Source organism: Macaca mulatta, chromosome 19 (assembly GCF_049350105.2).
Source record: "Macaca mulatta isolate MMU2019108-1 chromosome 19, T2T-MMU8v2.0, whole genome shotgun sequence".
NCBI classification, from domain to species: Eukaryota; Metazoa; Chordata; class Mammalia; order Primates; family Cercopithecidae; genus Macaca; species Macaca mulatta.
Window position 1 is genome coordinate 64033923 of NC_133424.1, and position 14361 is coordinate 64048283.

Genomic DNA, 14361 nt, shown 5'->3' on the forward strand with positions numbered 1-14361 from the left:
ATGAAAGACTTTGTCATTTGCATATTATCAAACATTACCTTTATTAAGCAAAAAGAGCCAATGGTTAAATATGCATTTAAATGTTTAATTAGAAACTAAATTATTCATTGTGCACATGTACCCTAGAACTTAAAGTATAATAAAAAAATTTTTTAAATAGTCATTCTTCCTGGTATAAGAGGGTAAAAAAACCTTAAATTATATTTATTATATAAATTTTATATATGTATAAACATAAATATATTATATATAAATTTATATTAAATTAAATAGAATTTAATTTAAAATTTAATTTAAAAGTTTATGCATTTAACCTGATCTGCTTTATATATTTAAAAAAATGAAATATTCATACTCTGCAGTTCAATTTAATAACATAGCACAAAAGATAAATTTGCTATAGGTGGTAAATCGTAGATGCTTTTACTATTACTGCCTGGTTTTTTATTTACAAGCATGTAACAATTTTTGTAATAAATAATTGTTGTAAGGAGATCTTTATTTAAAATCCTCAGAAGTTTTCAAATATGTACTCAAAGATAAATTCATATAGGAAAACGAACTATATGAAAGCAGAAAAGGAAAAGTTAGAGAATTAAAATTCCCACAGAAAGATATATATTTGAATAATAATAAAAGACCATTTCTCAATTATCTACTATAAACCAGGCACTTTGCTAGCATTTCAGGCACACCATTCCAATAATCTTCAAAAGAAATTTGCCAAGGAGATACCATCATTTTTTCCTAACAGTAAAACTTATAGTATTTCAATACCTTGCCCGAAGTCATGCAGACAGTAAATAGCAGAATCGGTATAAAGAATCAGGACTAAAATGTTATTTCAAAGGATTCATCAAGAAATAAACTACGTTAGCCAGGCGTGGTTGAGCATGCCTCTATTCCCAGTTACCCAGGAGGCCAAGGCAGGAGGATCACTTGAGCCCAGGAAGTTGATGCTGCAGTGAGCTATGATCACCCCTCTGCACTCAAGCCTGGGTGACAGAGCAAGACTCTTTCTCTAATAATAATAGTAATGATAATAATAACAACAGCAACAAGAAGAAGAAGAGGAAGAGGAAGAAAGAGAAGAAGAAAGAAGAAAGAAGAAAGAAGAAAAGGAGGAGGAGGAGGAGGAGGGGGAGGAGGAGGAGGAGGGGGAGGGGGAGGAGGAGGACGAGAAGAGAAGAAGAAATTACACACACATACCCATACACATGTACCAGGTATTTATGACACGATTTTAGTAATTGCTGAATCTAGGTGATGGGTACACAGATGACCACCATGTTGCTATTCCTTCAGTGTACTTCAAAGGTTTCAGTATGAAATGTTGGGAAATACGGTTGGATACTTAGCATAGCACCCAAATCCCTGACATCTGAAGCAATGAAGTACCTCCTTCCCTGGCCCCTCCCACCACTGATAGCCATAACGGCCCCCAACTCCGCATCGCTTGCTCGCTCTTCCTGGTTCCCCAGACACCGACTTCCACTCGACGCTGAGGGTGCTCCAATACAGACCACAGAAGCCCTCAGTGGCTAACCCCCAGCCTCAGATTCCACTGACCATTCCCTGAAGCCTTCTTACACCGCAAACCGGTCTCATCCGGTCAAGCATTCCACCAGCACCGGGAAACTCACCCGACAGCTGGAGTCGCACGAACACTCACTTGAGGACTAGCAGGCTTCCGTAGCCTCTTCACTCGTTGCCGTACCCACGCTCTTGCGCAGACTCGGTAGCACTTTCGCTGTACACAAGATGTCTACAGACTTTGAGGCCGCGCGCGGTGGCTCAAGCCTGTAATCCCAGCACTTTGGGAGGCCGAGACGGGCGGATCACGAGGTCAGGAGATCGAGACCATCCTGGCTAACACGATGAAACCCCATCTCTACTAAAAGTAAAGTACAAAAAACTAGCCGGGCGAGGTGGCGGCGCCTGTAGTCCCAGCTACTCGGGAGGCTGAGGCAGGAGAATGGCTTAAACCCAGGAGGTGGAGCTTGCAGTGAGCTGAGATCCGGCCACTGCCCTCCAGCCTGGGCGACAGAGCGAGACTCCGTCTCAAAAAAAAAAAAAAAAAAAAAAAAAAAAAAAAAGATGTCTACAGACTTTGAAACTAGGCGTGCATATGGAAGCAGCAGTCTTGGAAGATGCTTCTTACAGATAGCAAGATGGGCATTTTCTGGCGACTAAATTCCATTTTGCTGGAAAGGAAAGAGGCAATGCAGCTGATCTACTATCCTTTTATCCTTTTCACCACCTTCCCCGCTGTTACCAGCAGCATTGTGCATTCTCGGGAACAACATTCAGCGTTCTCACCTGTCTACTTCAAATCTAGCAACAGCCCTAAGCCAATCACAGACAAGACCTAAGCAGAAAATGGCTGCACCTACTGAGCCCTGTAGGCCCTTAAAGCAGCAGGTAAGGTGCAGCCATTTTGGAAAACGTTTTGGGATCTGTTGAACAAAGACTAGGCAGTGGAGCAAGGAAGTGGGAGCAGGAAGAGGGTGGATTCAGGGAATGCGTTTGTTGAGAAAAGTCTTAGGAAACCAGAATTGGGTCTGGAGGAGCTCAGGTAGTAAGCGGGGAGCCATCTGGGTACAACTGGGTGTGGGATTGTGGAGAGAGACCTTGAGGGGTAAGGACTGGGCCAAAATGGTTGTTGAGCAGACACTGACAACCACAACCCGTTCCAAGAGAGTATTACTTGTACTTCAGAAAGATCACATGTATTCTGAACAGTCATGTGAAATAGATGTAAAAGTCATGAAGAAATTATTAGCAATCAAATCTAGCATTATATGAAAAGAATGAACTTCAAGATCAGGTTCCCAGGAATACAAGGATGTTTTATACCTTAAAAATAAATATATGTAATGTCTGGTGCCAGCCCTGATTGAGTAAGCCCCCTAGTTTATCACTCCCACTGGTTACACTTAAAACTTTTGGAAAAAAAAAATAAAAAAATAAAAACGACTTGAGAACTTTTAAAATGAATAATTGCAAAGAGATCGGAGAATATAGAGTTGAAAACCAAGCAATACACAGAGTAAGTTCCCTAATTTTTTTTTTCTGTTTGTATCTCCTGCCTTTGACCTAAGAGTAAGACAAATTAGGAAAGTGCCAGTCCAAACTGCACCATTTTGGAAGCCCCTCACCATTTCACAAACCCTGATCAAAGTGAATCATTTCACGGGGGGTTCGAACTGTGAGAAACATCCTGCCTCTTATTATATTCCGCTGGGAAAAAGTACAAGGAACACTACTTTGCGCGGGAACCGCCTCATCCTGGGAACACGTTATCCATGCCACCCCAGGCCCCTCCCACCCAGGCCTATAAATTGTCCCAGCCTATAAGCAGCGGTGGGCACTGGCATTAGGCTGTTTCCCCACTTCTGTAGGTCTTACGCTGGACATAAAGCCTGCATTTGTTGTAGAGCCACCACTCCGTGTCTTTCTTTCACCCTTGCCTTCCCTTCAAAACCCAACAGAAATTTTACTGCTGAGGTGAAGAGCAAGGACACTAAGAAAAACCAGTCTTGATGGCCATAAAATAGAGAAAATGAATCCCCATGGGCCAAAAAGTGTGTTGTGGGGATCTCTATTTTATTTTTTTCCGTTTTTCTAGTTTTTCTAGCATGGTCTTGCTAGCTCTACTGTTGAAACTGCACTGCCACAGTACTGGCAGTGACATGGACACCTGAAACTCAGGGAAAAAAATCTATAGATAGAAAATATTAGGCCCAATGCAGTGGCTCACACCTGTCATCTCAGCACTTTAGGGGGCCAAGGCAGGCGGATCACTTGGGGTCAGGAGTTTGAGGCCAGCCTGGCCTACATAGTGAAACCTCGTCTGTACTAAAAATACAAAAATTAGCCAGGCATGGTGGCAGGTACCTGTAATCCCAGCTACTTGGGAGGCTGAGGCAGGAGAATCAGTTGAACCCGGGAGGTGGAGGTTGCAGTGAGCTGAGACTGCGCCATTTACTCCAGTCTGGGCAACAAGAGTGAAACTCTGTCTCAAAAAAAAAAAATTAAATTAATTTAAAAATTAAAATTAAAATTATAAAGAAAATATTGGGAAATGATTCCCTATTGTGCAAAGAAAATGGGGAAAATATCTTTTTTCCCATTATTTTTATTTCACTGCTTTGTCATTGGGTGAGCCTAGCATAAAGCTGCCTGACTTCATAGAGAGAACTCCATCTTTTGAGGCAAAGTGCTGGATAAAAGGGTCCCCAGGAAACCAGACACTGTGGGGGAAAAAATCCTGGAAAGAAGATAGTAAAGAAGTGAATTCCTTAAGACGTAAATCTAAGACTCACCCCCCTGCTTGCACATGTATAAAAAACACACGAAGAAGCAAAGACTCTGAAAATTACTACTGTGAGGTGGCTTATGTGAGGGCTGCATCCAAAGATCATAGCAAGGATTTTGAAAACTGCACTGACATTGGAACCACTACCCACAGAAAAATTTATGGTCTGAATATAACCTGATTGACTTCAGTCTAAGACAAAAGGAATTAACATTTTCAAGAGGATTTTAAAAGGACAAAGTCTCACAACATAATATTGAAAATGCTAAGGGTACAATAAAAAGTTACTTAACATACAAAGAACCAGGAGACCCTGACCAATTTTAAAGAGAATGTACAATCATCAGGTACCAAACTTGTGATGACTAAGGCATTAGGATTATCAGGGGAAAAACTTTAAAGTAGCTGTGATAAACTTAGTTCATGAGGTAAGTATAAACACTCTTGAAATCAATAAAGATGGAGTTTTCAAGTTCTCAGTAGATAAATAAAAGCAACAAAAAAGAAAATAATGGAAATTTTACTATTGAAAATATCTTACATTAAAATTTTATTAGGGTTACTTTATAGCAGAATGAAAATGCTAGAGGAAAGATTCAAGAAAGAGCAACAGAAAATTATTTCTACCATGATCATAACTATTGAAAAGAGTAAAGATGGAATGTTTGTGCACTTTATTGCAGTTCCAAAAATAGATACAGATAGAACCTGAGGATATGGGAAATGGGAGAGAATAGTATCAATACAATGTAAACACTATATGGCCCTCTCTGATAAAATCTTCCCCTGCCCCAAATCCCCACAATAATTGCAGCCCTCGCAAATTTTATCTTCTTACTTTCTCTTTTGTCTGTATTTGGCCGTATGTGGAAAAACATAGTTGTTTTGTAATTTTTCTAATTTAATAGAAGTTATTTTTAAATCACTCAGGGTTCATCAGGACTGAGAAATTATATCAGTAATTTGACATGTTCTCAAAAATTAAAAGGAGTTAACTATTCAATGGAGTAAAAGAGAACTCCAAGCAATGCAGAAGCAGCAGATGCAAGAAGTAGCTAGTAACTCTAGAGCTAAAGGAAGCTTAAAAAGAAGGCACTAAGAACGTCAAAGGGGAAACTCAATCCCCAAAAGCTAAGATGTACATTTCGTTGGAGAAATGTGGCTGCTATAGGTACATGCAACCTGCCAAGGGGAAAGTAACTTGAAATAAAAGCAGTCTACAGGGTGCCAGAACTCACAGAAGGGTGCCAGCAGAACACACTTGATCTGCAGAAAGTGGCCTAAAGGTGGTGGAGGAGCCTACTAGAGGGTACAAGAGAGGTGAGCTCAACAATGAGGGACACTAAAGTGAAGGCAACCAGAACTTCAGCTTGCCAATCTGCTGGCAGTCACATTTTCAGAAACAAGTACTGGAACAAGGAAGAGAAGCTCCTTTGCTATGACCGTGTATCTTTACTACTGCACTCAGTATGTCCTTGCCAGTGCCAGCTGACAAATAAATGTTCATCAGTTGCAGTTCCAGGACCACAAAGTAGGTTTAGGAAGGGTAGATTTGGGTCTGAGAGTCAATACAGGCAGTAAGTGGTACAAATACACTAAATATGTTCTTATCTAGTTTGTGTACCTGGTTTGTGATGGTCATCCCTCTGCCACTTATTTTTGCTGTTTTTGGCATTCTACTGTGTGAATAGTACTGCACATTCAGTGTAATTGGAAAGCCCCTGCCCCCTTTTTAAAGAACTACCATATTCATTTACATTAATCAGTAAACAGATGCATGGTGTTATATTGCAGAGTTCTTTAATCTTAAATCTGATTACTTCCCTTGCAATTTATATGATACACAAAATTTTACAGTCATGGATTATTCTGGATGGAAACTAAAGTTTTTTCATACTTATAACTGCACTTTAACTTCGGGTATGTCCACCATATTGGGAAGAACACTTTACATCATTCCTTTTGTGTTTTCACCTTGTTTTTCCAAAGGAGAAGTGAGGTATCATATTTGTGAGTTATGAAAATAGTTCATGGATGCATAGTTTATACTCTTTTTGTGTTTGGGTTTACCTGTCAGCAGAATGATACATTCCATCTCGTATGTGCTGTCACAGTAGTAAGCATCATTGGTATGGGATTCAAGGCTTACGTCAAAGAGACAGATATGCAGATTGTTCTTTTCATTCTTCAGTGGGGAGGCATGACAAGTGTACCTGTGTCTGAATGTGTCTGATCTGAAATTGAGACTATCTTTACAGATTTACATTTAAATCGCTAGGTTTTATGAATAGAATAGCCTCACTTCTTAAAAAATAAAAAAATAAATAAATAAATAAAATAAAAAAACAGACATTTTGAAGTCCTAATCTCTAGTACCTCAAAATATGACTTTATTTGGGACTAGAACAGTTGCAGATTTAATTAGTTAAGATGAGGTCAGAATATAGTAGTATGGACTCATAATCCAATGACTGGTGTCCTTGTAAACTAGCTATATGAAGACTCAGAGGCACATAGGGAAAACACCATGTGAATGCAAAGATAAAGATTGGAGTTATACAGCTGGAAGCTAATGAATGCAAGAATCTGAACAAACCATCAAAAGTTAGGAAGATGACAGGGAGGTTTCAGCTTTCAGAGGGAGCATGGCCCTGCTGACTCCTTGATTTCAGACTTCCAGCTTCCAGAACTATAAGACGAAAAATGTGTTAAGCCACCCAGTTTGTGGTACTTTGTTATGCAAGCCCTAAGAAACACATACACTAGGTTTTGCAGGGATACAGTAAGAAGCACATCTGGTAATAGGTCCAACCCCCATTCCCCATTTGAGCAATACCACCACCAAAGTGACATTTTAATTCCATTTCTTTGAAAATAGAAGCTGTGTCTACTTTTTCAGAACTCAGCTAGGGACAGAAGAGTTGTGATTACTGATCAGTTTTAGAGTTCAGTCTTTTTAATAAACTTTTTTTCCTGACTGACCAGAGTACAATTTGGTTTTAAAATCTTACTATTCAAGCTGGGCATGATGGCTCACGCCTGTAATTCCAGCACTTTGGGAGGCTGAGGCAGGTGGATCACTTGAGGTCAGGAGTTCAAGACCAGCCTGGCCAAGATGCTGAAACTCTGTCTCTACTGAAAATACAAAAATTAGCTGGGCATAGCGGTAGTAGTCTGTAATCCCAGCTACTTGGGAGGCTGAGGCAGGAGAATCACTTGAACTTGGGAGGCAGAGGTTGCAGTGAGCTGAGATCATACCATTGCACTCCAGCTTGGGCAACAAGAACAAAACTCTTGCTTAAAAAAAAAAAAACAAAACCAAAAACCAAAAACCTCTTACTCAACAGGCTGAAAAGAACTACCATATCCATTTACATAAATCAGTAAAGAAAAAAAAGATACACGCTATTATATTACATAGTTCTTCTTTAATCTTAAATTTGATCACTTCCCTTGCGATTTATATGATACACAAAAATTTACAATGATGTATTCTGGCTGGAAGCTAAACATACAAACTAGGACAAGTAATATCTGACAGACAATTTTCTTTCATTATCTTCTGAAATTTGAAAATCATTATATATATGTTCTACAAACTCACACACAAAGCAAATACATACATATGGGACCATTCTTAACTTACTGCTCTGACTATACCACATATTCAAATATGCAACAAAGTGATATTTGTCATACTGAGGTTATTTACTCTTCATAACTATTTGGTGTTGTTTTCCATGAATGCATGGTAATGTGGCAGGATGAGAACTTTTATTCTAAAATTGCTTATGTAGACAACCTTTCCCCTTATCACTGCACTATTTCTCCTCAATAAATATTCTCTGATGCACAGTGAGTTTTGGCTTTATGCCAGAGGCATCTCATCCACAGGTCTTCAGTTATCTGTATTCTCGGGTATAAAAATTCATTTGCTTGAAAAGCAATCCAGGATTCAACATATTCATGAGATTTTTTTTTCTCAGTAAAAATTCCCTATTTTATGATGGCCTATGCAAAAATATTTGCTGCACTCAAAAAGTTTTGTTTCTGTGTGACATACAATAGAATTTATCTTCTCAAAATTTCCAGCTTTCAATTAATTCATATTGCCTTTAACCGAATATGAGGCTACACTGTTAGGAGATAATATTCCCTTGTTCAATGCATTGAAAAAATCTGTCTCCTGAATAACTTTTCTGATGCTTACAAAGGCCAAAATTAATGAGAAAATAGCCAACTTTCTCTGAACTCATAGGTTGTCTCTCATATGAATCATCTTATATTCAGGGATATTTGACATCTTACTGAAGTCCTTCCAGCACTTACTGTGTTTGTGAAATTTGTTTCCTGTATGAATTTCCTGATGGGTAGTGAGAAAAGATTTGACAGAAAAAGATTTCCCACATTCACTGCACTGATAAGGCATCTCTCCTGCATGACATCTCTGATGGACACTGAGGTATGATTTCTCAAAAAAGCTTTTCCCACATTGACTACATTGATATGGCTTTTCTCCTGTACAACATTTCTGATGCCTGATGAGCTGTGACTTTTGGTTGAAGATTTGACCACATGGAATGCATCCATAGGGTTTTTCTCCAGTATGGCATCACTGATGGATAAGATGGCTCTTTTGGCAGAAGGCTTTTCCGCATTCATTGCATCTATGGGGTTTCTCTCCAGTATGAATCAACTGATGTCTACAGAGCATTGCCATACTGCTAAACGCTTTTTGCCATTCAAGACACACAAAGGGCTTTTCTCCTGTATGTGTTCATTGATGTATAATGAGCATTGCTTTTTGTATAAAAGCTTTTCCGCTCTCGGCGTTCGGCTCAGAGGGGGCGAAGGTGCAACCTTCTTCGGTCGTCCCGAATCCGGGTTCATCCGACACCAGCCGCCTCCACCATGCCGCCGAAGTTTGACCCCAACGAGATCAAAGTCGTATACCTGAGGTGCACCGGAGGTGAAGTCGGTGCCACTTCTGCGCTGGCCCCCAAGATCGGCCCCCTGGGTCTGTCTCCGAAAAAGGTTGGTGATGACATTGCCAAGGCAACGGGTGACTGGAAGGGCCTGAGGATTACAGTGAAACTGACCATTCAGAACAGACAGGCCCAGATTGAGGTGGTGCCTTCTGCCTCTGCCCTGATCATCAAAGCCCTCAAGGAACCACCAAGAGACAGAAAGAAACAGAAAAACATTAAACACAGTGGGAATATCACTTTTGATGAGATCATCAACATTGCTCGACAGATGCGGCACCGATCCTTAGCCAGAGAACTCTCTGGAACCATTAAAGAGATCCTGGGGACTGCCCAGTCTGTGGGCTGTAATGTTGATGGCCGCCACCCTCATGACATCATAGATGACATCAACAGTGGTGCTGTGGAATGCCCAGCCAGTTAAGCACAAAGGAAAGTATTTCAATAAAGGATCATTTGACAACTGGTGGAAAAAAAAAAAAAAAAAAAAGCTTTTCCACAATCAGTGCATTCACAGGGTTTCTTTCCTGCATGAGTCCTCTGATGGACAATGAGATGTGACTTATCTATAAAAGCTTTTCCACACTCAATGCATTCATAAGGCTTCTCTCCTGTATGAATTCTCTGATGTGTTATGAGAGATGACTTTTTATTAAAGGCTTTCCTACATTCCCTGCATTCATAAGGTTTTTCTCCTATATGCATTCTTTGATGAACAGTAAGCTGTGAGTTGTCTATAAAAGCTTTCCCACATTCACTGCATTCATAAGGTTTCTTTCCTGTATGAATTCTCGATATTATGAAGTGACTTTTTATTAAAGGATTTCCCTCATTCCTTGGATTCATGAGGTTTTCTTCCTGTATGATTTCTCTGATGTACAGTAAGCTGTGATGTGTGTATAAAAGCTTTCCCACATTCAGTGCATTCATAAGGTTTTTCTCCTGTGTGAATTCTTTGATGTGTTATGAGGTGTGTGTTTTTATTAAAGCCTTTCCCACATTCCTGGCATTCATAGGATTTTTCTCCTACATGAATTCGCTGGTGAACAACAACCTGAGATTTACTACAGAAGGCCTTTTCACATTCTCTACATCAATAGGGTTTATCTCCTGTATGAATTCTTTGATGGATAATTGGGTTTGACTTCTGCATAAAACGTTTTTCACAATCACTACACGTGAAATGTTTCTCTCCTGTATGCACTCTGTAATGTAATCTGAGTGTTGCCTTCTCCCTGTAAGCCTTTCCAAATTCTTTGCCTTCGTAGGGTTTTTCTCCTTTATGAATCCTCTGGTGTAGAATGAGATGATACTTTGTTCTGAAGGCTTTCTGACACTCAGCACATCCATGTGGTTTCTCTCCTGTATGAGTTCTCTGGTGCAGAGTGAGATGACATTTTGTACTGAAAGCTCTCTGACATTCACTGCACCGATATGGCTTCTCTCCTGTATGAGTTCTCTGGTATATGATAAGCTTTGACTTATACCCAAAGGATTTTGAACATTCACTGCATTCATAAGGTTTCCTTTCTGTGTGAATTCTGTGATGTCTTGTAAAATTTGTCACTACACTGAAAGCCTTTACACATAAATTATGCTCACAGTACTTGCCTTGAGAGTGGAAGGTTTCAAGTATGGTGCAGAAAAGTGATTTCCCATGACTGTTTAATTCATCAGAGTTCATTTTTGCATGGCTTTTACTCTGAAAATTTGAATATAAATTCTGTTTCAAACTTACTCCTCCTGAGTCACGTTTATGGGATCTGTCTCTGAAGGGAACAAAGCTTGCACTCCAAGAAAATATTTTTCCCAATGCATTATTTTCACAGTCTATCTTCAAAGGTTCATCCTTCTTAATATCTTCCTGATGCCAATCATATGCTTGCCACATTAGTTCTAGTGAAAAACAAACAAAAAACAATGAATTCTACCATTATCATGAAATGGAGAGGGATGGAATCTCAAGTTCATACACAAGAAAAATTCAGAAAGTGATCTGCAGATACACAGTGTAAGGCTGAGACATTCAATAAAAGAAATATATAATAGGCTTGAAGGACACAGGTGTCATCAAACTTGGAAAAGATTCTAGGAATATTTGAAAGCATAATAGAAGAGGTCTATAAATATTGGGAGGAGGTGAAGGGTGGTTGTATCTAATAGGCTGCAAAAGAAGAGTGACTAAGCAAAAAGGCAAGGGCCAAATAGGCAAGAATCTCAACCAGAGGGAGAAAAAGAGGCACATCTCCTATGAGTCATATATAGAAGCTGTGTCCACTTTTTCAGAACTCAGCTAGGGACAGAAGAGTTGTGATTACTGATCAGTTTTAGATCTCAGTCTTTCTAATAAACTTTTTTTCCTGACTGACCAGAGTACAATTTGGTTTTAAAATCTTACTATTCAGGCTGGGCATGGCGGCTTATGCCCGTAATCCCAGCACTTTGGGAGGCCGAGGCAGGTGGATCACTTGAGGTCAGGAGTTCTATGTGCTATGTATCATTTAGAAATTTTACATATATTAACATAATAATCTGCACAATAACCCTTGTTTAAGCACTATTATGTTATTTTTATGAGAAGAGATTTTTAAGTTTCCTAGCTGTGCCTTGTAGATCTGCCACATTTCCTTAAAGATTACTGTTCACTGGGTCCCTATGCTGGAACACAAAAACTGAAGAGGAAGAGGAAGATCCATCAAAGATATTTCTTCACACTTGATGCCCAGGAAATATTTACTGATATCAAGGAATTTATGTGCTTTCTCCTTCTGGACAAAGTAAATCTTGTAACTTTTAAAAATTCTCTTGTGATGGTTGACAGTACTGCCACAGAAATTTTTGCAACTTAATTTAGATCCTGCTACTTATACGGCATTGTCTAATTATTAGCACCTTTCAGGACCCTATGACCTGAAGATAGATCTCCCTTCCTAATTGGCTACTCTTGATCGTTTATTCTGTCTCCTAGTCTAACCACATCCCTGCCAGCCAGAGTGTACTTATATTTGTTTTTCTCTTCGACTACATATATTGTTATAAACTTCTAAAAATCTAATGGGAAGTAAATAAACACGTCACCTGGAACTCTGTCACGTTCAAGAGCTTTCAGAAAATGGCCAGTACTTTTAGTATCTGTTTGTCCTGCAATTCTGATAATGTCTCATCAAGGATATCCTCAACAAAGATGAATTTCTAGATATGAGATATACTTTTTTCCTTTACAGGAGCTGCCTCATTCTAAGAAGTCAGCATCTATGGATTCAAACAAAAATGTGTTTTAAGTAGAAATAATAAAAAGGAAGTCCTTATACATAAAAAGACTTTTCTTTTTAAAATTAATTCATTTCCTATACCTAACAAATAAAACTGTATTTATCAGTACAACACGTTGTTTTGCAATAAGTATATACTGTGGAATAGCTAAATCAAACTAATTAACATATATATTACTTCACATACTTGCCATATTTTTGTGGTGTGAACACTTAAAATCTATTCTCTTAAGCAATTTTCAAGAATACAATACTTGGCCAGGCACGGTGGCTCACACCTGTAATCCCAGCACTTTGAGAGGCCAAGGCAGGTGGATCACCTGAGGTCGGGAGTTTGAGACCAGCCTGACCAACATGGAGAAACCCCATCACTACTAAAAATACCAAATTAGCCATGGTGGTGTATACCTGTAATCCCAGCTACTCGGGAGGCTGAGGCAGAAGAATCGCTTGAACCCGAGAGGTGGAGGTTGTGGTCAGCCGAGATCACGCCATTGCACTCCCGCCTGGGCAACAAGAGCAAAACTCCGCCTCAAAAACAAAAAAGAAAGAAAAGAAAAGAAATACTACAAACCTTGTTATTTACTACAGTCACCATGTTGTACAATAGATCTCTTAAACATAAAAGTTCATGTCCTATCTAACTGAAATTTTTCATTCTTTCACCAACATTTCCACAACCCTCTCCCTCCCCTAGTCATGGTAACCACCATTCTACTCTCCATTTCTATGAATTCAATAATTTTAGATTCCACACGTAAGTGAGATCAAGCAATATTTGTCTTTCTTTGTGAGGCTTATTTCACTTAACATAATGTATTCCAAGTTCATCTATGTTGTCACAAGTGACAGGATTGCCTTCTTTTTTATGGCTCAAGAGTATTCCATTGTGTATATATGCCATGTTTTCTTCATTCATTGTTGCTGGACACCTAGGTTGATTACTTCTCTTGGCTATTGTGAATAATGCTGCAATGAACATGGGAGTGCAGCTATATCTACAAAGTGCTGATTTCATTTCCTTTGGATATGTGCCCAGTAGTAGGATTGCTGGATTATATGGTGGTCATATATATATATATATATATATATATTTTTTTTTTTTTTTTTTTTTTTTTGAGACAAGAGTCTTGCCTTATTGTCCAGGCTGGAGTGCAGTGGCACTGTCATGGCTGACTGCAGCCCCAACCTCCCAAGCTCAAGCAATCCTCTCACCTCAGCCTCCTGAATAGCTGGGACTACAGGTGTGTCCAGCTAATTAGTCCACCATGCAGCTAATTTTTTATTTCTTGTAGAGACAAGAACTCACTATGTTGTACAGGCTGGTCTCAAACCCCTATGCTCAAGCAATCCTCCTGCCTTGGCTTCCCAAAGTGTCAGGATTACAAGAATGAGCAACTTTGCCTGACCTATTTGTAATTTTCTGAGAGAAACCTCCTTAATGTCTTCCATAATGGATATACTAATTTACATTACCACCAACAGTGTGCAAGGGTTCCTTTTTCTCCACATGCTTACCTTTTATATATTTTTTATAACTGCCATTCAAACAGGTGTGAAGTAATATTTCATTGTGGATTTAATTCCCATTTCTGTGATAATTAGTGATGAATATCTTTTCACAAATTGTTGGCTGTTTGTATGTCTTCTTTTGAAAACTTCAGGCATGGGACTGTTTTAGGCATGTTATTATAATCTCATTTAATTGTTACAACAGCCCTATGAAGTACAGTCTAAGATTATTCAATTTTAGGAAAAAAAACAAGAAAGGAAAGACCACACATCT

At 39.1% G+C, this 14361-nt stretch overlaps 1 protein-coding gene across 1 annotated transcript; it reads left to right on the top strand.

The window, feature by feature from the left end:
* Positions 1–9141: 9141 nt before the first annotated feature.
* LOC720019 (60S ribosomal protein L12-like) lies at positions 9142–10830 on the top strand. The gene has a single exon (XM_015124731.3). The coding sequence runs from the start codon at positions 9230–9232 to the stop codon at positions 9725–9727; it is 498 nt and encodes a 165-aa protein (XP_014980217.3). The 5' UTR covers positions 9142–9229; the 3' UTR covers positions 9728–10830.
* Positions 10831–14361: the final 3531 nt, after the last annotated feature.